This window comes from Lupinus angustifolius, unplaced genomic scaffold, assembly GCF_001865875.1.
Source record: "Lupinus angustifolius cultivar Tanjil unplaced genomic scaffold, LupAngTanjil_v1.0 Scaffold_10_2, whole genome shotgun sequence".
Taxonomy (NCBI): domain Eukaryota; kingdom Viridiplantae; phylum Streptophyta; class Magnoliopsida; order Fabales; family Fabaceae; genus Lupinus; species Lupinus angustifolius.
Genome location: NW_017718316.1, coordinates 6,185 through 29,895, shown reverse-complemented (window position 1 = coordinate 29,895; position 23,711 = coordinate 6,185). Strand labels below are relative to the sequence as shown.

At 31.5% G+C, this 23,711-nt stretch overlaps 2 protein-coding genes and 1 long non-coding RNA gene across 3 annotated transcripts; all 3 read right to left on the bottom strand.

The window, feature by feature from the left end:
- Positions 1 to 316: 316 nt before the first annotated feature.
- LOC109337738 lies at positions 317 to 23,613 on the bottom strand. The gene is made up of 4 exons (XR_002106479.1): positions 23,604 to 23,613; positions 13,739 to 13,745; positions 12,310 to 12,316; positions 317 to 544 (listed from the first exon to the last, which is right to left on the bottom strand). It is a non-coding gene; the product is annotated as an uncharacterized LOC109337738 (long non-coding RNA).
- On the bottom strand, positions 9,036 to 9,595 carry LOC109337737 (vacuolar protein sorting-associated protein 35C-like). The gene is made up of 3 exons (XM_019574776.1): positions 9,434 to 9,595; positions 9,304 to 9,369; positions 9,036 to 9,115 (listed from the first exon to the last, which is right to left on the bottom strand). The coding sequence occupies exons 1-3, from the start codon at positions 9,563 to 9,565 to the stop codon at positions 9,077 to 9,079; spliced, it is 237 nt and encodes a 78-aa protein (XP_019430321.1). The 5' UTR covers positions 9,566 to 9,595; the 3' UTR covers positions 9,036 to 9,076.
- On the bottom strand, positions 20,970 to 22,549 carry LOC109337734. The gene is made up of 4 exons (XM_019574774.1): positions 22,334 to 22,549; positions 21,338 to 21,498; positions 21,147 to 21,215; positions 20,970 to 21,065 (listed from the first exon to the last, which is right to left on the bottom strand). Exons 1-4 carry the CDS (start codon positions 22,524 to 22,526, stop codon positions 21,009 to 21,011), a joined length of 480 nt encoding a protein of 159 aa, XP_019430319.1. The 5' UTR covers positions 22,527 to 22,549; the 3' UTR covers positions 20,970 to 21,008.
- Positions 23,614 to 23,711: the final 98 nt, after the last annotated feature.

The window sequence follows — 23,711 nt, the reverse complement described above, 5'->3', positions numbered from 1 at the left end:
TGCCCCTTTTGATGAATACAACACGAAAGAGCACTTCGTGTAATGAATATTAGTCAGATTTCAAAACCAAAGAAGGCCCCTTTTATATAGAATTTTTTTTTCAAAATGCTTCAATTGGGACGCGCAAGAAATAGGCCAATTCTGCAGCTTGTTGTTCAATTTCTCGTGGAGTCAAATTCTCGTCAATCCGAGTCAAGGGAATGGCACCCTGTCCTCTGATTTCCATATAAAGGACACGACGGGTATAAATACCCTCTTTAACTTCTATTCTAATGGACTGAATATCTTTCATAAGGCTGTCCATGTGCCTTTATCCTTGGAGGCTCAAGCAGAAGCTCGTTTACTTATCTTTTCTCTTACAAATCTCTTGTCTCCGGCTATTGGGGATCCCATTTCCATATCAACTCAAGATATGCTTATTGAGCTTTACATATTAACGAGCGGAATAGTCGAGGTATTTTTGCAAATAGGTATAATACGCGTAATTGCAGAAATTATAAAAATGAAAGAATTCACGAAAATTACTACGTTCAAATTGGTTAAGCTTTTCTTGTATAGTTATTCCTTAATGTTCATCCTCTATTGCATCGTCTATAGTCTTAGGCTCAATTTGAGAAACAATAGGAATAAAGTTACACATATTACAAAGTGAATTAGAGGTTACAACTCCCCTTGAGGTATCACCTATAACCTTATTGATGGAGTGGTCCTTCTTTGTTTTCCAAGCTTGTGGCATATATTGATGATCTTGACTTGCTTCTTGATTATCTTGCAACACTTTTTCAGATTCTGCATCCTTAGTGTATGCATCTTCAAGAGCACCTGAAATATCATCAGAAACAACATTCCTCTTCTCTTTTGGAATAGACTCATCAAAATGTACATGTATAGACTCTTAACATTCATAGTATGTTTACCGTTATTTAAAATGAAGCATTTACACACAAAAGCGTGAAAATGTGAAATATTCGATTTTCGACCTTATAAAAGTTCGTAGGAGGTTTCCAAGATTATAGGCCTCAATAGGACTCTGTTCATTATATAGCATGCAGTATGCACCGCATCAACCCAAAATTATTAGGCATTTTTCTTTCATTTAACGTGGTTCACGCCAACTCCTCAAGAACTCGATTTTTCCTCTCAACAACTCCATTTTGTTGAGGAGTTCTAGGAGCAAAATATTGGTGATGAATGCCACATTTTTGACAGAATTTATCGAATTGGTGGTTTTCAAACTCACCACCATGGTCACTTCAAATACACATTATTATATGAGTTAGTTGATTTTGAAGAGGTTTGGCAAGATTTTTAAAGGATTTAAAAATTAAAAGTTACTTTCCAAAGCAAGAAACAATGTCCATGTGAATCTAGAGAAGTCGTCCACAATGACAAGTGCATATTAACTATCATCAAAGCTCATAATTCGTGATGGTCCAAACAAGTCCATATGGAGCAACTCCAAAGGCCTTGTTGTGGTTACCACATTTTTTTGATGAAAAAGAATTTTTGACTTGCTTGCACCTTTGGCAAGAGTCGCAAATATCCTCAGTTTTAAAATTCAGTTTTGGTAATCTAATCACTAAGACCTTGGAAGATAAATTTTCTACATGTTTCAAATGGATGTGTTGTTCTTCTATGCCAAACAATAATCTCACTTTCTTTTGAAATAAAACAATTTGAAAATAGTGAAGTGATATCCTCTAGATTAACCATGTAAATGTTGTTTATTCGATGGCTAACGAAATTAATTTTATTGTCTATGCCACTACTAATTATGCAAAATTTGGAATCAAAAGATACATTATTACCTTTATTGCAAAGTTGGCTTATGCTTAGAAAATTATGCTCAAATCCTTCCACATAAAGCATGTTGTCAATTATTGTTTGTGAAGCATTACCGATTTTGCCTATCCCAAGTATCTTGCCTTGGTTGTTGTCACTATACGTGACATGACCTTTCTCTTTGAGTGATAGTTCCAAGAACAGCGATATATCACTCATCATGTGCCTAGAACATATGCTATCCAAATACAAATGATTTCCATGCATTCTTAGGCACACCTCATTCGACTCTTCTTGATTGCTTGAGTTTCAAGAATTCTGATTTTTGACCATGAGGCAAAGTTTTGTCGATTCCTCTTCTTTCGAGGTTCTAGAAGTCGAATCCTCTTCTAGCATGTTTGACACTATGTATAGTTTTTTTGATTTGAATTCCTGAGGATTGTTCTTCTCATTTTCAACCTTCTTGAGTTAACTTGGGCATTGGTATTTCAAGTGGCCTGAGTTACCGCATTCATTGCAAGTGTAGTGATCTTTGGGATTCTTGCCTTTCTTGGTTGAATATTTTGTCTCCTTTTTCTGAAACATTTGTACTCCTCCTTTGCTTTTGATAAATTTGTTGAATTTTCTAACCAAGAGTGACATGGTCTCGTCATTAATATCTGAATTAGAATTTTCTTCGTCATATCTCTCTTCTTGACTTTTTGATGTTGTGGCTTTGAGAGATATTCCCTTTTTATTTTTTCTAATCCTAACTCCATTTCGTGTTCCTAGAACTTGCCAAAGAGAGTTGTTAGTGACATCGAATAAAGATCCTTGAACTCAACTATAGTTGTCACCTTGAGTTGCCATGCCTTGTCAAGACACCTCAACATTTTATTAGTTAATTCACCTTTAGCAAAAATCTTGTCTAATGCAACTAGATGATTAACAATGTGAGTAAATTACTTTTTCCATATCACTAATTGATTCATTTGGAAACATGCAAAATAACTTGTATCGTGTGTTAAAGCATTCAATCTAGCATGTTTGACCTCACTGGTGTCCCCATGAGTCACATGTAAAGTGTCTCATATATCCTTAGCAATTTTACATTGTGAAACCCGAAATAACTCGTCATAGGATAGTGCGGACATGATGATGTTTTTTGCTTTCAATTTGTGTTGTACTTTTCGTTTCTCATCATTCGTCCACAGGTGTTTTGGGTTTTCTTTGGCTTCACCTTTCACTAGGTGTTGTGGAATATAAGGACCATTTTGTATGGAATCCCAAATATCCATATCGATAGCCTTGATGAATATTCTCATTCTAACTTTCCCTTAGGTGTACCCCTCGCCACTGAAAATCGGAGGGCAGTTGATGGATGAGCCATCACAACCGAAATGTGTTAGTGGAGCCCGTAGTGAAAGATGTCTAGGATCAATGATCTAAGCAGTCTAGCTAGTACCGTCGTACTACCTCTGGTACCACTTGTTGGATAATAAGGGCTTACAATCACCTAGAGGGGGTGAATAAGTGTTGCGAAGCACTAATGCCACTTTTTCAATTAATGAGATGTTCTGAAAAATTACCAGTTTAATCGATTATGTTGAGTCTTAATCAATTAATAACATCAAGTATTAATCGACTAATCATAGGTTTAATCGATTAACCTGATTCCTAATTTTCTTGAAAATATGTTTTCTTGCACATAAATTTAACAACAATTTCAAATGCAATATATTAATGAGTTTATGCTTAAGTATCATTATAGATTCAAAGCATGTGGTAAACTCAATAAGCAAAGTAATCTAACTAAGAAAATTATAAATCGACTGAAATTAAAGGGATAGAGATAATTTCAGACAATGATCTTTTATCATGGTTCATTTTGTGGGTCTACTTGCAAACTACATCTAGGCCTCCCGTCCAATCTTGGGAGATTTTTCTTCACTATTGGAATCAATATTTTATAAAAACACTTCCAAAAAACAATACTTCCTTCTTAGCCTCTAGAGATACCTGAATGGTTCGACCCTCAACCCGCTTCTATTGGATACTAAAAACCACTTCTAACGATTCTGGCCCCAGCCAATCCTAACTCAATATCGAGACTCTTGTAAGGTGATACTAACACACCAAGAGAACCCAAGAAAATCGGCAACATATTTACAAGTATTTTTGCACCTAAAATGTGCTAACCTAACAATTAAGAACCACACTAAAACTTGACCAGAAATATCACAAAAGACTTCAAAGAATAATGTGTGATTATGCTAGGTTGTTCAAATATGGTTTTAACAATTGATGCACAATTGATAATTTCCAATGAAACTATCTTATCTCTCTTTTATTGTGTCAAAGAAAACTAATGACTTTTCACACAACAAGGAATTTGCTCAAAATGAATTTGAAATTTAATCTCTAAAATTTTCAAGACTAGTTCTTGTGACCAAATTGGGAAAAAATGAATTTTTATATGTAATTGTTATCTGCTAGGTTTAATCGATTAAAGCATGGCTTAATCAATTAACAATGCCAAGAAAACCAAAACTCTAACTATTGTAACTCAGTTAATCGATTAATCCTATACTTAATCGATTAATGGGTTCCCATTCATATTTAATCGATTAACATATGTTGTAATCGATTAACTGTGTTGAAAATAATTTCTTTGATGCTTGATGAACCTTCTACATGATGTATATATGCATGATTCATGATTTTTCAAAGATGTAATATTTTAATGCACTAAAATCATGTGTAGTGCATGAGCATGTTAATCATATATGTATGTGTGCAAGTCTCATTTTATGTTTATTTAATTTTAAAGTTGTGAGACTTCTTTTCAAGGTTCACCTAGCCTAGACTCTATCCAATTAATCATCTTAAGACTCTAGAGAAATAAAATCTTAACCTAATTCTTCTTGATTGAATCTTGAGCCTTGGTTTTATTGTTTGTTGAGTTGTACTTCTCTTCAAGCTTGCCTTTTATTATTGTCTTCATCAAAACAATGTAATGATGGATACATGCAATCTCATAATCATCACTCTTGAATTTCTCATATCCACTTTTGATTAAGAAGGTGGATAATTTGGAAAAATATTGTCTACTAGTTTGTTTAAGTCCATAAAGGGATATCTAAACTATGCATATTTGGTTAGCTCCATTTGAAACTAATCCCGGAGGAAAAGTCATATACTTATTCTATTAGATCTCCATGGAGAAAGACGTTGTTCAAATCTAATTGTTTTAGAAACCATTTATCAATAGATACTAGAGCAATTAATAACCTCACAGTGGTTATATTGACAACTGGTAAAAAGGAATCCACGTAATTTATCTTTTTTGTTTGAGTATATCCTTTCGTCACTAACTTAGCCTTATATCTTTCTACATTACCATATTCCTTGTGTTTTATTTTGAAAACTCATTGATATCCAATATTTATTTTGTCTGTAGGTAGGGTAGTTAGTATCCAAGAATTATTTTGAGAAAGGGTTCGTAGTACCTTTTGAATAAAATCTTTCAGGGGAAAGTGAAGCAACATAGTTAACAAAAGCAACCTAGTGATGTTTAGGGCTTTGGGACAGTTTGTTAGTTCCATGAAGACACCACTTGTAAAGAAGATCGAAGAGTGAAAAACTCAACAGAGAAAAGAGAGATGCCACTAACAGCGGGTCTCAATTTCTTTCTGTCTCTCTAGAATTTGAATCATTGCATAAATAAAGTGAAACAACGTCAACAACTAAACCAACAACCCAAAAAACAATAGAAAAACTTTCAAACAACATCATAGTTTGAGGAAAATACAATTACCGCCAATCGAGAAAGAAGGCACAAATGAGCAGCTTAGGAAAGAAGGCACGATCCTAAAATTGATTACAAAGAAATTCAATCGCAAGTCACCCACTTTTCTATGGAAAGTATCCCATCTCAATGAAAACACTTGATGGGGTCATTTGATTTTATTGGCATAAATCACTATATCTCATTATATACTCGTAACGACAGGACTCGGTCCCATAAACTGGTTATGCAAGATGCTTTGGCTGCTGTTGCTGCCATAACAACCCGTAATTTGTTAACACAAATGGCGTGATACCTTTTTCCCTTCCTTCAATATTCATCTTTGCCTTAACCATAACAGAAGCTAAATAGAAGTTTCTGATATTTCCTATTGTTCTTTACCTAGCATACCGAAGAGACATCCAAATAGTATGACGTGATAAAAGCATTCAGGCTCAAACATACAATACAAATTTCTGTTTATGAATAAAAACACCATACTGTCATTGCAATTAGTTTCATCACACACATTATCCAATATAAAGATTATGAAATACAAATATAGAAGTCATATTGTCATTACAATTGGGCTCATAAAGTCTCAAATATACCATTACAGTTAGGGGATTAAGGGACAACACATACATACCATCCACTTCACATATCATCCAGATTTTACATGTAGAATTCATAACTAATACTGCAATTGCAAGTATATGGGACAGCCAAGCAAACAAGGGACTTATTTGCATTTAAATTTATAAGCAACTAGTGTTGGGCAAATTATTTTAATTGCATTTAGCAATCACAGTCTCAAATATACAATATAGATTTTAGATGAATAATGAAGCATTTAAGGACATGTCAAATCTGTACCACCTGCTTTCACACTGTGAATACCATTGTGACCAATCTAGGGACATTGTGACCCCAGGCATACCATCCCAAATTACAAATGAATACAAATATTCATATTGCAATCGAGTTTAAGAAACCAATGGCTCAATTTTATTTTTCCAGCATCCTCATGTTACTTGTGAATAAAGAATTCAATATTCATATTGAAATTTCATATTCACTATCTCAGATGAGTGACATGCATTGTGAGATAGTAGATGTATGCCAACTTACCATACCATATCCAAGCCTTGACTTCTGGTGAATAGAACTTCTGTGAATTGTCTGCAGTGGATCATATTTCCAAGATGGCAACAATATTTGTTTTCCTCTATAAAATATGCATGTTTATATATGTCCTGAAGTAATGACTCAATCTAGTCAATAAGCATGTTCCAGAAAGTAAGGAACTCAATCTTGTCCCAAACCTAGAACATCACTGGCACAAAATATACTTTTAGATAAAGTCCATGTTTGGACATCCTATTTCCCTTTTCTCCCGAAAGTGTAGGTCGTTAACATAGTTATAAGGAAGATATTTTGTGAAGAATACAACAATTTTCATTGCAAAGAAAAAGTGTCTCAAAATTGTCAACTCCGAGGAATTAGAAAGATTAAAACCTTTAGCCATTACATACTGATGCCAATAACATGAAAACATCTGTTCAAATGATTCATAACAGTAAATAACATCCCGTCCAAAGGCAACACAAAAGACTTTCAATTAGTGAAATAAAACACGATAGAATACCTCAGAAAAGGTTGCTGCCAAGTTTTAACCAAATTTAACATTAAGCAACAGAAAACCGGGGTGAACTTGTGTTTACAAGTATAGCCCCAAAAATAAACTAAGATTTATATCCAATCTTTTTTAATAGAACAACCAACAAAATAAAAATAAGAAATGACATATATATATATGTATATAAAGAAACTGGACTAAAAAAGGAAGACAAGATAACAGGAGTTTAACGTTCACGGAAGAGAAGACCTAGACCTCTACATGGAATCGACAGAGGACAATTTGACAAACAGAGTTGGCATGACTGGACAGTGAGAACTGGACAAAGGGGAGCAGATCTGGGCTGTGAACAGTGGCTAAGGAAATTTGAGGGTGATGGGCACAGACGCATATCGTGGTCATTGGTGATGGGGGCAGACTTTTCAGGCAAAGAGGACGGAACTTGAATTCTTTTTGGTGTTGAATTGTTGGGAAGAAGGAGAGAGATGGAATTTAGTTTTACTACAATAACTTTTAGGATTATGATGACATCCAAATAATTAAAATTTACCTAAAATTTAAAACTATCTGTTCAACCCAAAATAGAAGCATACCTCTCTCCATCTTTCATGTTATCATGATCATCAACCCAAAACAGATGTGAGCCTGCATAGACAGCTCTGCAATGATCTGCCTTTTTCAAAAGCTTTGCTGAATATTGTCCAGTGAAACGGCACCAGATTAGGATTTAGTAGAGAAGTAAATATGAGCACCAAGTAAATAACGGAATTCAATAATCACCCATGTGGCCTTGTGTGTTAAAGTATCCCTGTTCTCAATACCGAAGATGTGCTCTGGAATCCTAGCGTAACAACACAAAAATATGATGAAGCAAGGGTAGTCTGAGATAATGAAGACAAAAGTATCATCAATAAAATTAATCAACTAGCTGAACATAATCTTCCAAGGACACTTTTAATTTAACACTATCCATAAGCAGAAATGAGACAAGATGGTCAATTGTTAAGATTACCACTTGCAGTAATAAATACTGACACGCCAACAAATCTTCACATTCTCATTATTATTAAATATTAAACCATTGTTTATATTTGATTAGGCAGGCTGGATTGCACAAATAACTACCATATAAAAGAAGCTAAGACTTTTAGGAAAGAAGTACTCTACCTGGTTTAAAAGCTGAAATATTTTCTTTGGTGTTGTGATGCATCATCGCCAAAAGGATTTTCATCTTGACCACCTTGCATTTGTCTGACCAACTTTAGATACAAAAGTACACAAGTACATAAGCTGCATTAGTTTAAGTCTCTGGCTTTCATGCTCTATCTACACAAGCTTCTAGCATGAAATCAAAAGTGAGATTAGAATGTTACTGAACCTCTAATCCTAATCCTCTAGTAAAGTTGATGAAATATTACAAGTTACAACCAAACCAAACTAAATAAAATGCTAAGATGACTTGGTCTCCAACCTACATTTTTGCTGCCAACCCCATCAACTCATCATGTAAGCAACAAACAAGGTAAAAAAAGTGACAAATAAAAACCGACAACTAATCACAACAGTAATCCAAACCTTTAACGAGGAAAAGACAAGAGGTGGAACAGTGAAAGTTAGGAGTTTTGGTCCTCAATTAATATGTGCTTCCTCACAGTATCTATGATCTGCAATTCAGTGCATGATAATTATGGCACAAATTAAAGTAAATGTTAAAGCGTGCAGTTTGCGATCACGGGCATCATGTCAAACATCATTCTACTGAAGCTGCAGTTAGGAAAAAAGAAATTCAACCAGAAAAAACAAGTGCAAATTGATAATCATCATAGAGCAATAATGTTAGCAATTCACCTTAAAAAAGTCTTCTGGAGCGTCATTATAGAGCATCTGAATTAGACGGGCAACAGAATTCTGCTCTTCTTTGAAATCATCTTCATCCATTTAAGAGGAGATGAAAGAAGAACTTAAGAAAAGTACAAAGACATGAGGGATAAAAAGAAAAGGATGATCTTGTCTAACTTATATTAGAACATACGAAAAGACTTTATTATAAAATATGTCACTAGTGCGAGAATAAATGATTGGCAAATGTAAAGATAAGTAATCCAAGGAAGCTAACCTCATCACTAGGAATCCCATCAGAATCCTTGATAAGCCCCTTTATCAGCTCAAACAATGCTTCAACCTACAAATAAACCAAGGCATGTTAATAAGAAACTCAACAAAAAGCAGACCATAATAAGACATACCATGTTTGAAATAGAAAAGTATGTTCCGTTTTTCATAGTGCTTTGAATAATAACAGTTGCCATGACCTTATTAGTTGGAACATCAAGATATTCAAGTACACGGGGATAGTTTGAAAGCTTCAAGGCAGTCATAACATCATTATATTTCTTCAGTGGAGTACTTAATAGTTAATAGAGCAAAAATCTGCTTTGCTGCCTTGTTGTCCTCAATTTTCCCTTTGCCAAATAGTCTTTTGACGCACACTCCCTAATAAGAAATATATACAGTCATGGCATGGGCTTGAGAAAATCCCAGATTATGTTTTCTTCCTTAATATGAAAAGAATCAGCATTCTTACAAAAAATTCAATCATATGTACATGTACATGCATTAATAATATCTCCGACAGATACAATTTAGCCAAATACAATTGATACAAGAACCAGTAGTAATACTTCCTTGGACCCTTATATTTCTACAATTTTTTCCTACTCAACTTCTACACCTTATTTAACTCTCTTTATTTCAAATACAACCACCTACCACATTTGTAAGTTTCTCTTCTCGTCCTATCTCTCTCTTCCTTACAGCTCATTACACTTCAAAATTGGTGCAGGAAGAACATTATTCTACTTCCTTTGCTTTCACAGAATAAATTAAACAGTTAACATGAATTTGCACAAGTATTTTGAATGGAAACATATCAGAACTTGATCAGCATAATCAAGTCGATCAGGGTGGACATGAAGAGGGAATGTAAGAAGAGATGAATATAAAGTTACAACTCCAAAAGTGGGCATGTCAAGCTGTGCCTCTATATCACCTGCATAGCAATTTGAGGACCTCATATCTTACAATCATTTAGTATAAATGTAAAATACAAAACATAAAAATGTGAGGCATGTAAAAAAGACATTTTTCTATTCTAGAATGCCCAAATCAGAAGTATGAAAGAGAAGACAAACTAGATATTCAAATGCAAAACGAGGATCACAAAAATCAAGGTTTATAATCCAATGAAGCAAACTACTTACGAAACACTTATTTGAAGATGCACATATTTTAAAAAGAAAGAGGAAGCATCAAGATTAACAAGAGTATTTCACTTACCATAAAATGGAAAATAACCCAAACATGCATAGAGAGAGATGGCACATAGGCATAGATCTCGATACAGTGAACAAGTGATATTACTGTATTATTTTCTTCAAAGATTATTTTGCCTTTCAGTGACACCACAATAAAAACTTCATAATTCATCCTAAGAAATTCTTCCAGGGATATAAACAAGCTTAGTTTCTAGGAAGAGTCAATCAATTAGTCCTAATCAGTCTTTGGTTAAATGTGTCTGTTGCAAAATTAGGTAAACCATGACAACCTTCTTGCCTGCATTATAAAACTACATATTTTGCACTAAATGACTAAATACGAAGGATTTAGTGAATGGTGGGAAAAAAGTCCAAAATTTACCTTGCCAATGGCGTTGCTTAATTTGGAAAATGCTTCCACTTGCAAAAATTCTGGCAGCACCTCTGCACTTGAAGCAGCATAATTTGAAAGCCTTTGCATTAACTGAGACAGCGCTGTCTTGATTTGCAGCATAAAATTGTCAAGGATGTTTGCTTACTTTGTTTGTTTGGAACTTGGAACGACTCGAACTGTGAGTTTCAACTTCTATGGCATCATAAACTCAACACCATTTTCTTTCCTTCTCCATTAATTACTGTTAAAGAATATGTTATGTGCTTTAATCATTTTTTTCCAATAATTCCATATACTGCTCTGTTCAATTTGGTTCTAACTATTTCTTCATCTTGTCCCAATAAACCTCATAATAGCTCCTCACTCTCCTTCTGTGAATCCCCAAGCAACATCAAACCCATCTAATGAGCCTATGATGGCTTCTTTTCTGGTTATAGCCATTTTTTAAGCATATCTTTAGGTATTTCATCTTGTATTAGACAATAATAGGTTTTCTTTTTTCTTTCTTGACTATAGGTTTTTTTTACCATACACGATAGGAGCATTATTTACTACCGCATTCTTTCGGGGATTAATAGCACCATTTTTTAAAATATTAAATAATATAACAGCATAGTTGTAAACCACATATTACCATTCTTACATTGTACTTTTAAAGGATAATAACACTGTACCATATGTAGCCATATTTCAGCTGAGTTCATCTTTGTTCAGGCTTTAAGAAGTTGAATCACTGTGGGTTAGTAGTAAAGAATCACATTGAATATCCTATTTCCCTTTTCTCTCTCCATAAAAGCTTACAAAAGTATGTGAATTTAAATGGATAAGTTGAATTACGATTATGTTACTTAGGAGCTTGGATAGTCATGTCCTCTTACACATCTCCCCCAACCTGGTTTGTTCCTTGGAATCAGGAATGAAGCTTAAATCAAGTATGTTTAACCAAACCTCAAGAGTCTTGACATTGTTGCTCACATAAAGCTGTTACCACAAAACATTTTGGCTTGTAGGTGATCCTTTGAGGTCATAAATATTACCTGTAAGATAGAAGTATTAAAGAAAATGTGCTCTAACTCAATTTTCTAATGCAAAAATGAATCTATAATTAACCAAGGCTAATTATGAATATATGCTTCTAAACTAATAATGATTGAAATTAGTTTCACATATAGTATGCCAATTTAAGTACAGAAGAGTATTATGTTAGCCAATAGCTCGGAAATCAACTCTTCCTCCTTGATCGTTACATGTCTAAATGCCCCGTGCTGTTGCACTGATATAGTTGGTCACTGCAATATCAATAAGTCCATATCAAAATTATTGTAGATTGAACAACCATGGTGATAATAAATAAGTAGGAAAAAATTAGTTAAAAATAGAACTTCGGACATGCCTTGGGAGATAGTGGCTCAACTATAAGACTCTATTAGATACAGGAATTCCACCTCACAGTACAAGTAAATAGCTTCGGAGAGGAAAACTTGATGTGTTTATCACTAAAAATAAATTTATTGAAATTCAATTTTTAGCAACTGTTCTTACCAACACTTGAATCAAAACATAAATACCAAATATGTAAATCAAGATTAGATCATATTTGAAGATGAACGCGTCACACAAATTAATCTTACAATTGATTTAATTGTGTAAATCAAGATTAGATCATTCAGATTTTCAAAATATAGCCAACTATAATTCATCTTGCAAGCATTATGCAGTTTTCATAGCCCAAACCAAACTCTTGGGTTTGTAAAGCCAATTAAAATTTTGGTTCATCAAAATCAAACATTCTTGAATAATCAAGATTCAGATTGAAAAGACTCTTGGATTCTTGAATACTTTTAGGGTTTTGGGACAGTGTTTGTAAGCTCAAGAAAGACACATTTTCCTTAAATCAAATATACAGAGATTCAATGATTGAAAATAATATTTTTAGAAATGTTACCTTGGAGGATTCATTCTAATGACAAGCTTCTTGAATTCATCATCCATTGTCTGGTTTATGGGGTGTGAGTTTGTGTGTTGTGTTATTATTTTTTAATTTGAATTGAGTGTCTGATTTGTTGCACTTTCCTTGTTACTTCGGGAACTATGGAGTTTTGTTGGATGGTGGTGGTGAATTGGTGGCTACTGTCCAAAGCTGAAGCAAGAGTTTCTCAATAGAAAATTAAGATTGAAAACCATTAAGGAAGAGAGATGTGTGAGTGATAAAGGGTAGGAAAAGGTGTAAAGAAATCAATTTGTTTCTTCTTTCTCACTGTCTAGATTTTCAACCATCACATAACAACAAGAAGAAAAATACACAAAAGAAAGAACTGTAATAGAAAATATTATTCCAGGGCTTTGGAAAAGATTTTGTTTACCCGCTTAAGACTTAAGAAAGACAATAGTTACGAGCAAATAGTGCACAATGAAATCGATGTCTTTCTACGATTCATTGCAAAGTGTAATGAGCATGTTCAGTTACAGAAAACTAGAGTTATATTTATAGAGGAAAAAGGGCAACGTTCAGACGTAAAGGTCACGCAATATTGGGCCTCTATTAAATGAGCCTATATTAAATGGGCCTTAGGTGTGGGTTATTAAGCCATTTACTTTTCACGCGTTTTTTTTTTAAATTCACGTTATTAAGGATTAATTCTTACCCGTATTATTAATTGTTAATCGTTATTATTTAATCCATTTACCTTAGCTTGGTGATGTACTGATGTCTAGGGTTAGAACAATCTTAATTTTAAATATTAAACATTTTGTAATTTCAACTCAATTTTGATATTTTATTTTGATGTTCTATATTATGTTCAAATTCATCTATCTATCAATCAATCAATTACCTATGTAACAAAAAAACTCTCTCATGATATGTGTCAATCTCTCAAACCTTCATGACATGTGTCAACCTCTCATCAAAACTAAAGGTCTCTCATGACATGTGTCAATAAGCTCCTCATGACATGTGTCAATAAACTCCTCATGACATGTGTCAATCTCTCAAGCCTTCATGACATGTGTCAATGTGTCAACCTCTCATCAAAACTAAATGTCCTCATGACATATGTCGATCTCTCAATCAAAATTTTCCCTCCAAAACATGTCAATCTTCCTTTTTTGTTCATTGTACAATTTAATTATAATGATTAATGGGTCCATTTGTTTTTTATTATATGAAGAAATTACATCTCACAATAAAGGGATTGAATCTTTTTTCACATGTGAATTACTTCTCCGTCATTATCATTTCATATCTTCATATTATTCTCCCTCTTTCATTTCATATTTCTCTCTTCTTCTTTAACATGTCTACAATCAAATGTTTTATTCGTCAATATTCATTTCGATAAATTTAATATGATGACTTCTGTATCCCGATACTAAATCTTTATCATTGTAGATTTGTTCTTATTTTATAAATATGTTGTATAAAGTGTATTTTTATTGATTTTTTCATTCATTCACTTCATCATTGTAGATTTGTTATTATTTTATAAATATGTTGTTTAAAGTGTATTTTTATTGATTTTTTCATTCATTAACCTAATATGATGACTTTTGTATTCCGTTACTCAATTTTCATCATTGTAGATTTGTTCTTCTTCTGTAAATATGTTGTTTAAAGTACATTTTTATTGATTTTTTCATTCATTTGTTTACTTTTAGATATGTTCTTATTTTCTAGGTATTTTAATTGATTTTTTGTTTATTATGTATGTGTATTCTTATTTTTTTCTTTGATTTATTTACATTGTATATATGGTACGATTGATTTGATTATTTTGTAGATTTGTTCTTCCGATAATCATCTTCCTTAGTGTGTGATTTACAAGGATTTCATCATTAATTGTAAATATGTTGTTTAAAGTACATTTTTATTGATTTTTTATTCATTTGTTTACTTTTAGATATTTCTTATTTTCTAGGTATTTTAATTGATTTTTTGTTTATTATGTATGTGTCTTCTTATTTTTTCTTTGATTTATTTATATTGTATATATGGTACGATTGATTTCATTATTTTGTAGATTTGTTCTTCCAGTAATCATCTTCCTTAGTGTGTGATTTACAAGGATTTCATCCTTAACAATGACCAAACCTCAATAACTATGTTATATACCCGACCTTCATTTATATATATACACACATTTAGTTACAAGTTACAATATTATATTTGTTTGTTTGTTACTATGAATTTATTTATCTTCTCATCTTATCTCTTCATTTGCAGTTTGACCCTCCCTTAAAGCATATTTACGGGTTAATGTTATGTTTATGTGTCTCTATCTTACTAAAATCTTCAATTTTATTCTCCTTTGCACAATAAATGAATTTGATTATTTTTCTCAGATGATATTTGTCAAAATATTTTTTCCTGTGTGGTTATTTTTTCTAAAGCAGAAAATACGAATAGGCCATATTCTTTGTTTCGACATTTGCAGAAAAGAAACATCACATCCTATAATACAATGATTAGAGGTTATATTCATTATCTGAGGGTAGAATAATAGTTCTTTAATTTTATTATGTGTTTGTTCTTTTACATTCGAAATTATTTTTTTTCACTATATGAATGTGTCAACCTTATATTAATAATATTAGTAAGAATAATCTTAATTGGAATGTTAATTGAGTAATAATTACTCATCAATGTCTTTGAATGTATTAACCGAGTAATATTAATTGGTAGTTACATTTTAGAAACTGAAATTATTAGGCATGATTGTCTTCGATTGTATTTGCTCTATTATCTAAAAACTAAATAATTGTTCTCCACAATTAATTTTGTTATTTGATATTTTATTGTGTTTTTTGATTGAATTTCTCTTTAATAAGATGAAATAATGAAAATATTAAAGAAATTTCATTTGATTATGATAATTAATTGATTTGATTTATGTTTTGATTAAATTATTTATGATTCGCTAATTTTAAGCAATGCTCATTATAGATATAAATTTTCATAATTGTAAATAATAAATTTGCTAAATATATTTGTATTCAATTCCATTTATATTCTATTTTGTTTGAATTTACGGATCAATTACAAAATTTGAATTTATAGATCAATTTATATTTATATGTAATTTGTCATGATTCATTCAACTCCATCACAGCGTTATTAATGTAACATATTACATGATTAGTTTAACATTGAAAATTTAATGCATATTTATAATTATAATGATAAAGAAATAATTAAATAATAATATCATAAAAGTTCACAATTTTTCACTGAGTTACAAAAATGATATACACAATTAATCAATTATTAGTTACATTTTAGACGCCAAAATCATTAGGCATGATTTTTTTTGAATATCTTTTATTCCGTTATCTAAAAATTAAATAATTGTTCTCAAAATTAGTTTTGTTATTTGATTTTTCATTGCGTTTTTTTTTATTAATTTCTATTTAATCTTTAGTAGGTTGTGACAATCAAAATATTAAAGCAATTAGATTTGATTGTGATAATTAATTTGCTTGATTTATATTTTAATTAAATTATTTATAATTCCATAATTTTAAGCAATTTGCCATAAATAATAAATTTTCAAAATATTAATATTTAATTCAATTTATATTCAATTATTGTTTGAATTTATGGATCAGTTATAAAAATGAAATATAAATTTACAGTATTATATTTAATAAATTTATGGAATATTAATTGAGTAATATTTACTCATTAATTTTTTATATCATTTCCGATAATTTGTTTATATCTGGATTCATTAATCTATAATTTATTCTGATTTATTGAATTGCATAACGTGCATGATTAATTGAGCATATTACACAATTATAATTATATTGATAAATAAATAATTATATTTTTAATGTCATAAATAAATATAAAAACTCCAAATTTATGAATCAATTCTAAAAATGACGTTATACATAATTAATCAATTAAGTTAAACGGTCAAATATAATAAGATGATGATACAACAAATTAACTTTATAATGTATGTGATTTATTTAAAAATAAAAGGAATATAATTATCTATGTAATATTAAAATATAATGTTACTATAAAAATATTAAAATAATAATAATATGAATCATAACATATTGTTTGTAGTTATTTTAGAGTCAAATAATAATATTTATTTTTATACTAATCTTATTTTATAATCAAACAATAATGAAATTATAAATTTATTGATGATTTTTTTGATTAATAGGATACTACTAACTATGTCATGTTATGTATGTGCAAAAACAATGTTGAGAAAGTCGAACAAGTTGTTAAACCAGAAGAGGTCTCATATTACGTTTATTCGATTTAAACAGTTAACCATGCGAATGCACGAGCAACATACATATTCTTAATTATAAATGCACATGTAATATGTGTTCTTAATCATGTGGCAAAAAAATACTGTCCCGTGCAAATGCACGGGTAACTTGCTAGTTTTCCTTATAATTAAGTATGTCAAAAAATATAAAATAAAATCATTATGTTTATGATTATATTATTTCTTTTAAAATATAATTTGTGACTATATTTAAATTTTAATTTCTAATTTTTTATTTTATTATTCGTTGATGTGAGTTTTTGACTTACATGTGAGATCAATATCCTTAACCAATTAAGTACATATAGGATATTATAATGAACTCGTTCAATATACTAAAATATTGAATTTAAGTTTTTATGATAATTACATGTGAATTGGATGTTATGTCAATATTCCATATTATATTAGATGTCAACTTGTATGTTACTAGGCCTATACTCAAAAAAACTATAAATATTAATAAAATAGATTGTCCACCTCATTTGGTTTGTTAGATGTTTTTGTCTTTTAAGAATTAGATTTGAGTTATTCAGCTTTTTGAACTTGTCTTTAAAATATTTAAAAAATTATGAACCTTATATTTTCTATTTTATAAATATTTAAAAATATGTTTAACTGAAATTAACATCTTGACATTTATTATCTTTTTTCTTAAAAGTCTTTTTTTTTAAAAAAACTTCTTAGTTTAGAAGTATGTAAGTAATTTTGGGTGTAATTATTACAATTATTTTTATAAGAAAATGAAACAATTAAGTGTAATCTTAATAATATAAATAAAACCCCGTTTCTTGTATAAATTTTCAAAACCTGAAAGCTATATATTATAAATTACTAAATTGTTAAAATTATAATTTATCACGTAATAAAAGCAAATTTTGTTAAATCTTATGAGGCTAGTATTCGAATGAATAAAATCTGAAGAGGCTAATAATGAAGTATAAAATAGGAAAGGAGTATTTAAAGGAATTTGTGTCTTTATTTCATATGTAAAATTAGTGAAAATGACAATTGAAGAAAGATAGAGCAAAAGAGTAAAAGTTATGAGGAACTAGACACAGGCCTAGATCTGAGAGTGGATACACTTTTATGGGGGAAATGGATAGAATATATATGGGTTTTATACAGTTATGTTTTATAATCAATGTTCTTCAAAAAAAAATCAATACAAGTGAATAGTATATGATATATTGATTGTATATAATCAATATATTAATAGTACATAGATATTACACTCATAAAAAAAAGTGAGGGGTAAAAAAAAAGTGAGGGGTAAAAAAAAAGTGAGGGGTATGTTAAACTAGAAAGCACATTTGTTGTCCCATACAATGTCATTTTATATACTACTGTTGTAATTGATTGAAAAATATATTTAAGTTAAAAATTTAATAATTATTTATTTTTCCAACTAATCAGGAATCAATGATATATGAAATACTACACTCACTCTTTTAGGACATCAGATTTTTCAGGTCGAGATAAAATACAAAGCATAGGCCAAATTTAAGATTGCTTAGAATACAAGTTTTGGGACTCTTTTCATTCTTACTGGCACTCTGTGGGGAGCTAGAATTCTTTCCCCCCCAGTGGAAACTCATTTAATCACTAAAACAAGGATCAAAGATTTCCCCTAAGTATAGTTACAACCAGAGAACATAGATCATCTATTCCAGTTCATTGAAAAAGTCTGACTTGATTTAAAAAAAATTCTAAAAACACAAATAAACATTTTTATATTACTTGAAAAAAGCTAATTGGTTAGGGATAAAGGGGCATACTCATTTTGGGACACATGATCCTTGTTCATAACTAGGTTGAAGTGTCAATTACAGGGAGAGCTAGAGGCACACTCCAACCTCTGCACATCCGTTTCTAAAATCCTAACATGTCTTTGACTAATGATTGATACAAAGAAGAATATTTGTAACTTGTGTTTATCAGCATATATTTAAGATTTAAAAAAAATGTTTTGTGTGAAAGGGTCAACATATCATATCAAAATGTTTGTTTATCAACATATCATCTCAAAAATATTAAAAATGTCACTTCTTATAAAATATTAAATATATATCTTTGGATTCATGAAGTAATTAGATCCCTCCCTTCCATAAATGGAAAACAATATTATGACTATTATTACCTCTTTGGACCAGAGATCCAGGATCAACATCCTCAAGATATAGCTCCAAATATGATGAGTACACTTTCTCCACTCGGGGCTGCAAAAAATCAAAATCTCAGTCTAACCAGTTTTGTTCAGACATTTCTGATATCACTATCCCAAAACAAAGTCTCATATTACCTCACTATAGTCTACAAACATCTTATTAGCCCACAAATAGGATTCTATCATAGAAACCTGCAAGAAAGAATTATAAGCACATGTAAACAACACAAAATAGCATGAGACATGTTTGCTATGGTGGCACGATCTGCTAAAGTTAGTTCACTCATGCCTTCCCTTGCATAAGTGAGGTAAAAAAAACCAATTATATAATCAAATATTAATCATCTAGGCAAGTGATGCTAAAAAGATATCATTGCATAAAATACTATTTACCATAAAACTCCACAAACTTGCCAACAACCCCATGATTTCTAAGTATCATGATAGAGTAAGGAAGTCTATATATATACACATATATGGAGGTTGCTATCATGAGAAAGCTCTCTTTTTAGTTGGTTCACGTTAGCTTTGTGTAAAAGTTGGACAAAAAATACACTTTAAAGTTGTATTGGAACTTGAAACTTGGTACTTGGAACAGATTTAATGGGAAGGATATTTAGTAAATACATTTTTCTAAAACTCAAAACTCTCATCAACCACATCCAAGCTCTTCCTTGAGACTAATTCAACACAACAAAAAAGCCACAAACACATCCATGAAAAGTGGCACCAGCGCAATAATGAAACATCACTAAAAATGGCCCCAATGCCAATAAGCAATAAAAGTAATAGAATTTGTGACCCAGGTAGTTGAATTGAATAGCACTAGGAAGCGGAGTGAACTTGTGTTTACAAGTATAGCCCCCAAAAATAAAGTAAGATTTATATCCAATCTTGAATTTCAATTTTTTAATAGAACAACCAACAAAATAAAAATAAGAAATGGCACACACACACACACACATTGATAAAGCAGGCACCATCACCCATAAAAAAATGCTCAAATTTTATTTTAAAATGAGGTTCCTCAATCACTACCTTTTCAGATAATAAGTCTCTGCTGATTGAATGTCACCAATTAGCAATGAATCAAACAGTTAACATGAATTTGAACAAGGATTTTGAATGGAAATATACCAATTAGCAATGTAAATTTTTGCTAGTGAAAATTTACCTAAAAGTTAAACTATCTGTTCAACTAATCATCTACTACGAAAAGGCATTGACAATCATTCACGGATTGCAATACCAAGAAACAAGCACTTTTCATATCAATAGAAGCATACCTCTCTCCATCTTTCATGTTATCATGATCATCAACCCAAAACAGATTGAGCATGCATAGACAGCACTGCATTGATCTGGCTTTTTTAAAAGCTTTGTTGAATACTATCCAGTGAAACGGCACTAGATTAGGATTTAGTAGAGAAGTAAATATGAGCATCCATGTAGGCTTGTGTGTTGAAGTATCCATGTTCTCAACAACGAAGATGTGCATCCTTTGAAGAGTTCCTATTATTAAATGGAGAGCCGTCATCTGTGCTCTGGAACCCTAGTGTAACAACACCAAATTATGATGAAGCAGGGATAAAAAAACTTGGCGGGCAAAAATGGTGGAATTTGTATGATGCCAATTTCTTCTTCATACAGAATTTAAGCTTGGGTAAAAAATTCATATGCAACAGGCTCCAAATCAGAGCCATTTGCAGCCTTATAGAAGAAAAGGAAAAAAAGCACCAATTGTTAGGAAATATCATTCTGATGGGCTAAGTAACAAATTTATCCCAGTACCTCAGCACATTGCAAGTACAACAGTAGCGCTAATTCCGGCGCTGGGACACCTGCTAGAGTCTCGATAGTCTGAGATAATGAAGACAAAAGTATCATCAATCAAATTAATCAACTAGCTGAACATAATCTTCCAAGGACACTTTTAATTTAACACAATCCATAATGCTTTGAATAATATCAGTTGCCATGACCTTATTAGTTGGAACATCAAGGTATTCCAGTGCACAGGGATAGTTTGAAAGCTTCAAGGCAGTCATTACATCATCATATTTTCCAGTGGAGCACTTAATAGAGCTTTGTTGCCTTGTTGTCCTCAATTTTCCCTTTGCCAGAGTCTTTTGACGCATGCTCCCTAAAAAGAAATATATACAGTCATGGCATGGGCTTGAGAAAATCCCGGATTATGTTTTCTTCCTTAATATGAAAAGAGCCAACTTTCTTGCAATAAATTCAATCATATGTACATATACATGCATTAATAATATTTCGGAGAGATACAATTTAGCCAAATACAATTGATACAAGAACAACTAGTCATACTTCCTTGGACCCTTATATTTCTACAATTTTTTCCTACTCAACCTCTACACCTTATTTCACTCTCTTTATTTCAAATACAACCACCTACCAAATTTGTAAGTTTCTCTTCTCCTCCTATCTATCTCTTCCTTACAGCTCATTACACTTCCAAAATTGGTGTAGGAAGAACATTATTATACTTCCTTTGCTTTCACAGAATAAATTAAACAGTTAACATTAATTTGCACAAGGATTTTGAATGGAAACATATCAGAACTTGATCAGCATAATCAAGTCGATCAGGGTGGACATGAAGAGTGAATGTAAGAAGAGATGAATATAAAGTTACAACTCCAAAAGTGAGCATGTTAGGCTGTGCCTCTATCACCTGCATAGCAATATGAGGACCTCATATCTTACAATCATTTGGTATAAATGTAAAATACAAAACATAAAAATGTGAGGCATGTAAAAAAGACATTTTTCTATTCTAGAATGCCCAAATCAGAAGTATGAAAGAGAAGACAAACTAGATATTCAAATGCAAAACGAGGATCACAAAAATCATGGTTTATAATCCAATGAAGCAAACTACTTAAGAAACACGTATTTGAAGATACACATATTTTAAAAAGAAAGAGGAAGCATCAAGATAGTATTTCACTTACCATAAAAGGGAAAATAACCCACACGTGCATAGAGAGAGATGGCACATAGGGCATAGATCTCAATACAGTGAACATGTGATATTATCGTATTATTTTCTTCAAAGATTATTTTGCCTTTCAGTGTGACACCACAATAAAAACTTCCTAGCCAGTCTTTAGTTAAATGTGTCTGTTGCAAAATTAGGTAAACCATGACAACCTTCTTGACTGCATTATAGAACTTAATTTGGAAAATGCTTCCACTTGCAAAAATTCTGGCAGCACCTCTGCACTTGAAGCAGCATAATTTGAAAGCCTTTGCATTAACTGAGACAGCATTTTCTTGATGTCAACAGATGGCTGAAAAACAGTGACAAAACAGACAAGAAACTGAGTGGCAATACCTACTGGATTTGCAGCATAAAATTGTCAAGGATATTGGCTTACTTTGTCTGGTTGAAACTTGGACCTTGGAACGAATAGAACTGAGTTTCAACTTCTATGGCATCAGAACATAACACCATTTTCTTTCCTTCTCCATTAATTACTGTTAAAGAATATGTTATGGGCTTTAATCATTTTTTCGAATAATATACTGTCCTGTTCAATTTGGTTCTAACTATTTCTTCATCTTTTCTCAATAAACCTCATAATATCTCCTCACTCTCCTGTTGTGAATCCCAAGCAACATCAAACCCATCTAATGAGCCTATGATGGCTTCTTTTCTGGTTATAGCCATTTTTTAAGCATATCTTTACGTATTTCATCTTGTATTAGTCAGTAATAGGTTTTCTTTTTTCTTTCTTGACTATAGGTTTTTTTACCATACACGATAGTAGCATTATTTACTACCCCATTCTTTCGGGGTTTAATAGCACCAGTTTGTAAAATATAAAATAATGTAACAGCGTAGTTGTAAACCACATATTACCATTCTTACATTGTACTTTTAAAGGATAACAACACTGTACCATATGTAGCCATATTTCAGCTGAGTTCATCTTTGTTCGGGCTTTAAGAAGTTGAATCACCGTGGGTTAGTAGAAAAGAATCACATTGAACATCCTATTTCCCTTTTCTCTCTCCCTAAAAAAGCTTACAAAAGTATGTGAATTTAAATGGATAAGTTGAATTACGATTATGTTACTTAGGAGCTTGGATAGTCATGTCCTCTTACACATCTCCCCCAACCTGGTTTGTTCCTTGGAATCAGGAATGAAGCTTAAATCAAGTATGTTTAACCAAACCTCAAGAGTCTTGACATTGTTGCTCACATAAAGCTGTTACCACAAAACATTTTGGCTTGTAGGTGATCCTTTGAGGTCATAAATATTACCTGTAAGATAGAAGTATTAAAGAAAATGTCCTTTAACTCAATTTTCGAATGCCAAAATGAAT